Here is an 11,593-nt window from a genome sequence, read left to right as displayed (position 1 = left end):
GCTTCTTTTCAAGGTTCTTTAATTAATTCTTCAGAACTATAGATATGCTATTCATGGGAATCAGCAATTCACAATTACTTTTACAGTTAAACATACACTTCAGATGGTTATTATAGCTTTTAATGTGGCTAAGGGGCCTCGTTAACATTCTCACTAATTGATGCTATTGTCATCGCATCTGTAAATTGGAAAACAAAGACATGCTTGCAGATAATAAATCAGCCACAACAATGAGGAAAGCTCTTGATCTGACAGGAAATTGAATTAAACTGCCTGCTATGTGGCTGTCAGCGCGAGGAGAGGGGTTAAACATTGTGTGTCAGGGGACCACTACTGTGTAGCATCTGAGAGTAATCTGTTCTAACGTACCAGAGGCTCCTCCGGGCTTCTTAACAGGCAACACCCAGACATTAATCTCTTTGTGATAAATGCATTTATACTGGATTAAACTGAAAATTGCCTTTAGTTTGAGAAAGGGTTGGTGAATTATTTCTGTCTGAGTTGGGGGATTTACTTTAAGTGCTCTTGCTGTGGACTCTCTGGGGACAGTGTTGGTAGAGATCCTGGATATGTATTTACTAGTAGGTTAAATTTGCCCGTGGCAAGAGATCTGACTTGATCAAATGAAAGAACATCAACTGGTATTTGCCCTCCCATTACGTTTGCTCACGTCTGCTTTTGTTAAGTTGTTTACCAAACAAATCATTTGAATGCAAAATGAATACGGTTCATATATAAAGGAGCTTCTTCATCAAGTTTCAAATTGCAACAGTTGTAATAAACATAAAGATGCATCACTACAAAACTCGTAAATCCTGCAGCCAGATTATTTGTATGTGTGTGTTTATTCTCCATGAATACTTGAGGAAAAAGATTCTCATGAATGTTGCATGAGTATGCCCATCACCGTCTAAACTACAAGCTCCTCAATGTTGAAAAAAAAAAATGCAGAAATCACCTTTGTGACATACTCCTCTCACGTACAATAAATTGGACAAGCTCTATCTTGGAATAACCTATCGCCTTTACCATTTCGGCACTGGGAACACATGCAGGACACAATCTGATTCGCTTTTGTTATGCAGGGAATCACGCAGGGGCATCTGGGCTTGTTTGCCTTTGGTGAGAAATGGAGATTGGTTTGGAGGTCTGAATGAATTGCTGGCGTCTGTGTTTATTGCTTTCATTAAGATTTAATGAGTCAAGTGTCCTTCCCAGTGACTTAGATTTTACCCACAGCATTTGACCACAGGAAATGTTGGGCAAGTCTGTGAACTATTGGCATCCATACCATGTAGACATGTGTGTAAATGTAAGTGCACAGGAAATGGCATAGCTGACATCGACATTGTCATTTCTTATTTAATACCCTACTTATTTTAATACCCTACTTAAAATGGAATCTGGCATTTGTCCAGGCAATTTTATCCCTAAAAGATGCTGATGTTTAAGCAGTGAATCGGGCGAATGGGTTGGTTGAATGGACATGTGGTTTGGCCTGTACGTCTCAGGAAGAATTTCACACCAAGCTGGTGGGTGAGTGTGAACACAGGCCTGAACCATCACACTCTTACACTATTTCCGCTGCATTCGCCACGATTCTCCGACCACAACACCCCGACAGCATGTAAGCCATTTAACAACAGCTACTAGACAATCGTGCAGCATTTTTAAGCTAAAGAATAATAGACAATGTTCCTATTCAGAGTGTCTGAAGGGTTGGGCATGTACATGACATTAAAACCAATGTTAGACCATAAAAAATAAAAAATAAAATCTAGTGATGATTCATTTCAAAACAATGCCACCTACTCATCCCATTAATTACTATAGTAAATTGCTCAAGAAATGCTCATGAGTGTTTTATTTAGAAAACTAGTCAGCTCATATCATATTGAAACAGTAATTACAAACTTATTTACTTCATATTAAGAGTTTATATAGCATGCATTGTATCACATGAAATGCAAACATTAATGATCATGAAACATGCATTTTCTCCAGCCAAAGAAATATACAGTTTTATGGTGAATTAGTTTAGAGCTACATTCATTTGATCTTTTTCTGTGTGGAATGTCTCTTAACAAAGGAACAGTAGATCAGGTTATTGGCTTAAATAAACATAGGTGTATCTGTTCATACTTATTGTATTACTCACATAATATTATTTAGCTAACATTTTTTAATATATAATTGCATTTACCAAGGTAACTAAGAAGAAGTAGTGCAGTTTATTGTAAAGGTAATATATGCATACTCCACATTTTTGATATAAAGAAAAGCAAAAACAATCAAAGTAAGAAAAAAAAAATCAAAATAAAATAAAATAAAAAATAAACAATTGTTACTTTTTCGTGGTTGTATTGGGGGGAAACTATCGTTTTTCCAAAGTACACAACCTGTTCAAGGTCATCTTTAGGAAATAAAGCGTGTGCTCTCCAGTGTTTTTTTGTCTGACTTTGTTATATATATAGACCAGTTCATAAATATGGAATTACAAGGAAAAACATTTTTAAATAATTAAGGTTTTATTGTAATTTAATTTTATTGTAAAGGAAAAAAGCTTCAAAAATCATTTTTTTTCACCGAGCATTAATAGGCTATTTAAAAATATTATTATTAATAATGGTGTTATCGTCGTAGTTGCTGATGTTGTCTATATATGTTTTTATTAATATTTGATCATAATCGGTCTGGGGGGATTTTTTGCGCTAGTTTTGCGTGTAATCGTATTGCGCAGCGTTTAAAAAGTCCCAAAGACTATTACAATGACTAACCTAATCCTATTCGGCATATTGCAGCGAAAATGCCTTTCTAACTTTAGGGCGTAGATCAGGCGTCTGTGTTGAGCATTAATATAGTGTGGGACAGCAGCAGGATTAAGAGTATTTGGTCTTAAATCGGGGTAGTGCGAACGGTCCCTCCCCAGCAATGGGTTAAAGCGGCATTACAGCTTGTAAGATGGGTGTCCCGCAGATCTCCCTGGAGACCAGCTCCACTTGGGTGTTCCAGGACTGAGCAGAGAGAGCAAAATACGTGCTATGTAGTTTAGATGCCACCACGCACAGTCCTGCAATTCGGATCAGACCGTGTTTCCATTCCAAAATTAGCTCATTTTATATATGGGTCGTTTATGTGCATTCAAACCAATCAGAATAAATAAAAATAAATTAAAGTTTCATTCCCATGCATGTAGGCTAAGTGTGTACATTAACCATTTTTGCCCGTAGCCTATTATGTTTGTATGTGACGTAGCTACTTATGAAAGTTTAGGCGATGCCCATAGCTCTCCTTGAGAAACTTTATACTCCTAATGAGAATTTTGAGGATCAGTTGTTTACATTCCGGCTTTCATTTGCAGTATGATATGCAAATTGGACGACTCCGACGAAAAGCAATTAAACAGGGTTACCTAAGTGAGAAGGGAAAACACGCCAGGGAAAAGCTGATCTCGTTGCTATAACAACAAAAATAGTTTGATTTTTAGCTTTTGTTTTAATTCGTTTTAACTTACGGGCTTTAAAAAAGCAGATATTAGAAATATGTTTTAGATCTTACTTTTATATTGCATCATTTTAAAGTAGTCTAATCTACTTAAAAGCATCTTGGATTTTCTCATTCCAGGCCTCCTGTCTTCGTCACAAGTAGGCTAAATATGGGTAATATAATAATAATAATAATATCGTGGTCGTCCTTGATATTTGATGTTGATTTTTTTATTTATATATATATATATATATATATATATTTTTTTTTTTTTTTTTTTTTTTACATTGTAGCCTAAAGAATCAAAACAGAAACAATCTGACTAGCTACCACTCCTTTTATTCATTTCTTTACGTTGTGAGGGTAAACCTGATATTTCTGTAAATTGTTATGGTAAGACTTAGTTCGTCTGATGTCAAACATTAGGTCTACCTAGGTTGCTGATGTTGTTGTGTCTCTGGAACGATGTTAACAGACCAGAAATGCTTGGTTGTCGAAAATAATTAGAACGTTTCGCATTCGTTAAATGGGACTTCTACGAGCGTAAAATCCTTTATCTGTTGCAAAGTCGTTTATATCTCGAATCTTTGTCCGATTTAAAAAAAAAAAAAAATGAAAAAACAAGAAAGACATCACTACTATGTACCTGAGAAGAACTCCATTTGATGGGCTGCGGTTATTGGCACGGCGAAAGCAATGCATGATCTTCTCCAGTATCATTGGCATCAATCAGCTGGAATAGCCATCTGACAGTCGGCTGAAAGAGCCCCTTAACATCAGCACTTGAGTTGTGTCTGTTCAAGCGTCGAGCCATATTGCCGTGAAATCGCATTGTTGCACGCAGAAACCTCCTATATGAAATCCTTATTAAGCCAAACACGCAGCATGCATCGAAAGCCTCAGCAGTGAGCTGGATTTAATGATGAAAATATTCGTACCTGGAGCCTGCAGAACGGTATCGGAGCCTCTCGCGCTGCCTTCTGCACAGGGCTGGAAGCCTCGCGGCATTTATTTGAGCTCAAACTCTGTCACTGTTGACTTTAGCAACAAAGCAAAGATTTCACTGCCCTGCTAGTTTAAAAAAAATGATTATTTTACCAAGATATCGATCAGCGCGCTATAAAAATTCAGCCTAGCATTATGTCTAAAACGAGGGGCAGCGAAATTTAATTTCTGTGTAAATTTACCTAGAAGTGACGTGCTCTTATTCAAAGTTTACACTCGTGTGATTTGATTGCTCATGTACACATCCTATATGTATTAATACCGCCTTTTTCATTGTTTACCAGTTTTTGTTTATTCGCAGATCATGAGGGTTTGAAATACAATGGAATGGACTGAGAACTAAAAACACAGAGGTAACAAAACCAGGCCTTCTTTGCCATTATTCAAGTTGAACGAGAATTTTCTTAGTGTACACATTCATGTGATACCCCAGGGGGGTGATTTGTTGGCCACAGATGACTTTTTGATCTGCAAGTTTACTATTAAAAGGTGAAAGTCTGTAACACAGCTTCCTTATGTGTGTCGGAACAGCCTGTCAAATATGCCCCACTACATAAACATTTATATTTCTGCTTTCAGTTATGCCTTATTTGTCCTGTTATTAGCTTTTTACATAAGAGGGGTCTCAGGTCGTATTTATATGTTGAAAAGAAACGAGAGACTTTTTAAAAATTTTGCGGTTCAGAAATGGGAGCTATGTTAGGCCTATCTATTTATTTATTTATTTTTCCGGTTATGTTTCATTTAAAAAATAAAAAAAAAATGCTAATCTAAAATATTTATTGCAAAAGTGTTGAACTGTTTAAATTAACGGAGACTGTATTTCATGACATTTTTTATTTATTCATTTTACATCAAAAGGTCTCACGTCTAATTCGTAGAAAAAAGAGAGACTTTCTAAAGATATTGCTGAATTCAGAAATGGACTTGGTGCTTTGTTTATTTTTGGTATGACTCATTAAAAAAAAATCTTATGTCATCATATATATTCTGTTCATGTATAAATAAATAGGCTATATATGATTATATATAGATTATATGCAAATAATTTGTGTCGTCTTAACACAACGCTACATTTTATTGTCGTGATAATAGATTGCAAGTGACTATCGCTTTAATTTAAGGTCGCAAGTGACTATCGCTTTAATTTAAGGTCGCAAGTGACTATCGCTTTAATTTAAGTAAAATGCAGTACATCTTTCAAGGCATTCGAATATAAGCTTAATACTGATTATTTGGGAAATGTATGAATGTTTTGAAAAGTATGTAATTAAATATAATTTAGCTTATTTCATATATCAGAAAAACAAAAACAATTTCTTGGGCTATTTTTCTGGTTTTATTGTTGATATTAATTCAGGTCATGGTTGAAAATAGCAAAGAAATCATTCAGTCAAAATAATTCAACTGTGGTAAATTAAATATACATCTGTAACCCTCACAACTAACGAGTGGTTCGTATGTGCAAATACCTTGATAATTCGTTGAGCAAAATGATAGGCTATTTATTATTATTATTATTATTATTATTATTATTGCTGTACACAATAACACAAATGAGTGAAAATCAGAATTGCGAAAAAATTCCAAATAACACTTTAATATAGATTCTGTTCTTGTCATCAACTACAAGAATACACATTTACAAGCCATAAATAAGTTTACACAAGTGATTGAAGAACTTCAATCCGTCCGCAGTCCTTCGGTGTGGATTTGGTCCATTTTTCAAAAGCCGCCTCGAAGAGTTCGTCACATTGTCAACAGATCTTTTACAAAATAATTACTAACGAACATCTAAATTAACGGAGAACGTCAAAAATCAGAATACGTATACACAAACATTTTACAAATGTACAAATTGTCACAAGGTCCGTGAGAGTTTAGGAAGAGTTCAGGATGGGCCTGGAGTACACACCTTGGTAGTACGATGTGTCCGGCGAATCCAGGCCCGCTTTGCTCGCCATGGAGCCCATGGATAACGCGCCGGCCATCGGAGAGCCGTAACCGTAATGCATCACTTGCTCGTATGTCTTTAGGTCCATTTTGTGATGCTGTTGCTCCGAGGACATGAGGTTGTTGATGGAGAAGGGATGATTGAAGGAATAGTGATGCTCTGGCTTCAGGTGTCCTTCGTGCGCCAAAACCGAGTGATGCTGGGCCAGGAGATGCTGCGCTTGAGAGGTCGGGGAGCCTGCGTGGTCCGGGCTCAGACCCTGAGCCGACTTCATGTCAGACAGGGATCTTTTGTGCTCGTTGCTGGACGAGTTGGAATGAGGAGATTCGTTCCCGTTGCAGCTCTCGGAGCTGCTGTTCGAGCCGCCCTCCGAGGTCTTCCGACCAGGCTCCTTGCTCAGTTTCTTGTCGCACTTGAAGCGCTTTTGCCTCCTCAGATAGCAGCCGTTTTCGAACATGTTTCCGGAATCGGGGTGAAGGGTCCAAAACGAGCCTTTGCCCGGCTTATCCGGGGAGCGCGGGACTTTCAGGAAGCAGTCGTTGAAGGACAGCGAGTGGCGGATAGAGTTCTGCCAGCGCTGCTGGTTCTGTCGGTAAAAAGGGAAAAGGTCCATTATCCACTGATAGATCTCACTGAGGGTCAGCATCTTACTGGGCGACTGCTGGATGGCCATGGTTATTAGAGAAATGTACGAGTATGGCGGCTTGGCGTGCGTGTAGCTCCTCCGGTAGGTCTTCGGGTCCCTTGATCTGTTTATGTTCGACTGGCCATACATGGGGCTCATAGCGTTCATATTGCTGTACGAGGTTAAGGCGTTCATGGAGGGCGCTTGCGCTGCCATGGGGCTCATGGTCGGGCTCAGGGCTGCGCTCATGCCCGTCATACCCGCGCCCATGCCGGCCATCGCTCCCGTGCCGGGAGACATGCCTGTCATTGAGGGACTCATGCCCGTGTTGACATAGGACATGTTCATGGTGTTAGCTGCCGTCATGTTCGCGGTCGAACTCATTCCGGACATGGTCATGTAAGTGTTCATGGAGTTCATTCCCAGTCCGGTGTTCATGTTGCTCACGGAGGTGTAACACTGCGAAAGAAATCAGACAATGCGTTTAAGTGCAATGCAACTCCAAGCAGTAAATATTTAGAATCGTTGGCCTCGCTAAACTGAAAAGAGAAACACAAGAAAACTGTACAAGAAAATTGTAGCATATAAATAGTTTAATTTAGAAATGGTTTATTAAGTAGTTCGTTTTGTTGGGGTTAAGAAAAAAATAATCGAATTAATCTGGAGATGTGTCATAAAGTGAAAGGCATTTTTGTCAGTTACAGGTCTCCAACATATTACAGGAAACCCCAGTTGTAGTCGATATTACAGCCACTCAGAAATTTAAAACCAAGAACAGTAGGCTATTTGTTTAAAAGTCAAATGTCCGGTTATTTTCGCTTTCGAACGCCCGATGTTGTTGAAGAAGAAAACCCATGTATTCGTCGGCACCCGTAATTGGAAATGAAAAGTTTGCATTGCATGTCAAGCACAACTTTGTTAGGATAGTGCAGGGCGTCGAGATGATGGGGGAGGATTTGGAGGCGCCTCAAGTCAATATTTGATCTCAAAGTTAATATTATCTCAGGGCTAATATTGAGTTGTATAAAACCGGATCGGATTTCGACGAGGAGAAAAAAAAAAATACATATATATTTATTTAGGTGAGTTACCCACCTCGGGCTCTCCGTAGTAAGTGCTCCAGTCAGCTGCGTGTTCGTGTCCCTCCATTTTCACAGCACCGAGCATCCTGGAAAAAAGTTTCTTCTACTTTTCAAAGCGCTTCCCCACACGAGAAATGCCGGTATTGTGTGTCCTTTGGCAGCCAAAGGTGGTTGTTGGGGACCACGGGATACACTCGTGTCGTCGTTGTGCTCTCCTCCTGTCAAGGGCTGGCGCATGTGTGTATGTGTGTGTGTGTGTGTCTGAGATGACTGCAGTTGAAATGACGCCTGCTGCTGGCTCTTAACGCTGTGATATAGCTCTGTGCGCCCAGGCGAGCCTCCAATCCCTACCGCTTCACTCGGCCCCTATTTGAATAATCTGCTCACACCTAGGCGTGAGACTTCTCCATTTGCCCCCCTATTGTACACCTGCGCAGCTTGAAAAGAGCAGCCCCATTTGAAAAGATTCATTATATCCTAATCTTATTGTATTCCAGCGGGAGAAAGGGGGGAATAGAAATTTGGACTGCTGGGAGAGGAGTGGTTTGAAATCACATCCAGATAAAATTGGGGAGGACGAATTTAAGAATGACAGCACCTCTGGCTTCAAGTAGCTATAGTTTTTATTCAGACTGATCAACTGTCCGAGTGCTTTTATTATTATTATTGTTGTTGTTGTTGCATAGTTCTCATAAGCAGTATTTATTATTCACAATCAATGGGAATCTTTTTTTTTTTTTTATCAGCAAATCCATCTCACTTTGTTTATTTTTTCTTAACAGCTTTTTTTAACTATTTAAAACATTTTCTGCTGAGAGCTCAGTAAAGTCCAATAAATAAAACGTTTAACTAATCATTGGATTGCCTATTTGCAAAAGGACAGTGGGCTGTATTTTAAATATATATGACAAAATATAAGAGAAAGCAGGACGACGGTGATTTAGGCCAGATCGAAACGTGCTCATAATGCGTTGTTTGTTCTAAAATGTTTTCGCCTATTTTGAATTAATTTGTTTACCTGCGCTCTAGTTTATGTAACTAATAGCGGGACGCAGTTTGCTAATGTAAGAGCAGGTCATCGGTGTTGATTCTGCAGAGCTCAGTGGCAAGATTTGATTGCCTTCATTAAACAAAGTAGCCTAACATTTATACACTTTGTTTGACTATCCACGATATTTAGCTGGTGGTGGTTTGGTGCACTGAGGACAATGAAGAAAAAAAACACACAATACGTGAAGCCTACAACAACATAATTGCTTATATTTTCATAGTCTTTTGGCCTTTCTTTGATTGCTTTGCATCTCTTGATTTGGTGCAAAAAATAAAAATAAAAATAGTGCGCCCTCTCTTGGTCTATAAATTGATTTTTCCACAGAAATAGATTAGTATGCTCAATTGTTAACACTTTAAAATAACGTAGGCTACATGGTAAAGGTTTTTATTTTATTAATATTATTATTTTTAAATTAAAATTATTGAATTATTTCATGTTTAACAGATTACTAGATCTGTTAAATGATCTGTTAACAGATCATAGATTTCCATGTATTTTTTTTTACACTCAAGCCTATGTAATATACTGTTCTTTTAAGCATTATATAATGAATATTTTAATATTTAAATGACACAAAGAATCATAACGGTTACAGTTCGGTATCAGTTCATTTTAGAATCACATTTTAACTAAACGTGCAGGCTGAATATTGTCATTCCTTATCCTTTTAATAAAATAATAGCTATTTCTTAAAATAGTTCAGGAAGGCATCAACTCTTTTTTCGATTTGACACGTGCCTCACCAGCGTTGTGATGTTGTAGAATCAGATTTAGTGTGTATTTGTGTATAACAAGGGTACAATTTGCAAATATAATCACGGAGTTTATTTGGACCTGTGTATTGTGTAAACGGTGTAAGTTTGACGTGCTCACAGACAGCGCTAAACGCGTGCAGCATCGCCGAACAAATAACGTTCAGCAAATTCGTAGCAATTTCTTATTGTGGTTTGACATGTTGCGTGCCACTGAACATCTTAAACGATGGTAGTTATGAAGACAAATCTTCTTTCACAACAGTCAACAAAACATTGTAACAGTAATTCAATTAAACATGGGCCCTCTCTAGAAACTGAGGCTTTATTTATGCTGTAGCTTGTTTGAACTAGTTGAAGTGATTGAAAATAAGTATTCCTTCAGTTGAAACGAGAATTGTTCATCATTAAAATGTGTGCAAATGGATCTACTTCTTGTTTTTAACAAGTTCACATTGCCTTGATTTGAAATTATATAAAAAATAAATAAATACATTTTTTTTAAAATCTGAGTTAAAATCGAATAATAAAAAAGAGCACTATAGTATGCCAGCTGTCTCTTGATCTACATCTCAGATAAAGAGATTGAAGTGTGTGTGTGTGTGTGTGTGTGTGTGTGTGTAGCCTACCACATTTTCTAAATGTTCATTTAGGTAATGGCAATTAATAGCACCATTGTCCCCACAACATTGATAGTACTGTTTATCAGTTTCTGAAAGAAAGCACTGAGCAACCAACTATTTGAGACAAATAGATACACAAATAGAATACACAGCATTCTCAAATGACTGCACCATATTGAGTATTTGACAACAGTGTAGATTTTCTGAATATTGAGTCACTACAACATTGTTCAGTTGTCCAAATCTAAATCATGCCATTAATACGAACATGCAATGACAGGATTGTTGTTGTTGTTGTTGTGTGTGTGTGTGTGTGTGTGTGAGTGTGTATGTTTTAATCTAATTTTACAAAGCTAGACTAAATTAGGTAACTAGGCTTACCTAATTTTGAAAAAAAAATATGCAACTGTAGATGCCTTTTAAATTACATGGCACAATGTCCTCCTGGATTATTTTGTTTGAAGTTAATCATTAATGGACAAGGTACAGACTGTGAGCGCATTCTGTGTAGAAGGTCACTAATTTGTATTTGGTGGAAATGCAAAAGGACCATGTCTTTGAGTAAACACCACGTTGGAGCATAGGTCCATACTTTGTGCCTGATCACCTCTGAACTTGTGTTGGTGTATGTCACATGTCTCTCAAAATATCAAGGTCTAACGCAAAACATTTAGACATTTTATTGAGGCGCACTTTCTTTCTCTAAAGCTTCAGGATTTTCTCTGCTTCTGTGCACGGCCCAGAGCTCGATCATTCATCATGCGATTCAGCGCACTCTCTGTGTTGCAATATTGTCACTGTGGGTGGCGCCTTGGTGATCCTCCTCAATCTCATACATTAGGGCCTGTATTCTCAGTAAATATTGCCATGGAATCTTTAAACACTGACCTCCATTCTCCTTTTTGTCACTAGGAATTCATGTTTGAGATCATAGAGAGGTCAGGATATTTTAATCTACTAGAAGCAGATAGATAGATAGATAGATAGATAGATAGATAGATAGATAGATAGA

At 37.8% G+C, this 11,593-nt stretch overlaps 1 protein-coding gene across 1 annotated transcript; it reads right to left on the bottom strand.

Annotated features, from left to right (window-relative positions):
* Positions 1-5,816: 5,816 nt before the first annotated feature.
* On the bottom strand, positions 5,817-8,582 carry foxa2 (forkhead box A2). Its single transcript, XM_058749488.1, has 2 exons — positions 8,166-8,582; positions 5,817-7,529 (listed from the first exon to the last, which is right to left on the bottom strand). Exons 1-2 carry the CDS (start codon positions 8,235-8,237, stop codon positions 6,372-6,374), a joined length of 1,230 nt encoding a protein of 409 aa, XP_058605471.1. The 5' UTR covers positions 8,238-8,582; the 3' UTR covers positions 5,817-6,371.
* Positions 8,583-11,593: the final 3,011 nt, after the last annotated feature.

Source organism: Onychostoma macrolepis, chromosome 17, assembly GCF_012432095.1.
Source record: "Onychostoma macrolepis isolate SWU-2019 chromosome 17, ASM1243209v1, whole genome shotgun sequence".
Classification (NCBI taxonomy): domain Eukaryota; kingdom Metazoa; phylum Chordata; class Actinopteri; order Cypriniformes; family Cyprinidae; genus Onychostoma; species Onychostoma macrolepis.
Note: the sequence above shows the minus strand (reverse complement) of the source record. Positions and strands in the feature narration are given on the sequence as shown.

Excerpts from the sequence above, each read along its gene's own strand:
- foxa2 (XM_058749488.1), bottom strand. The coding sequence starts at position 8,237 with ATGCTCGGTGCTGTGAAAATGGAGGGACACGAACACGCAGCTGACTGG. Across the intron at positions 7,530-8,165 it reads CTTACTACGGAGAGCCCGAG|TGTTACACCTCCGTGAGCAA; the intron begins GTGGGTAACTCA and ends TTTCTTTCGCAG.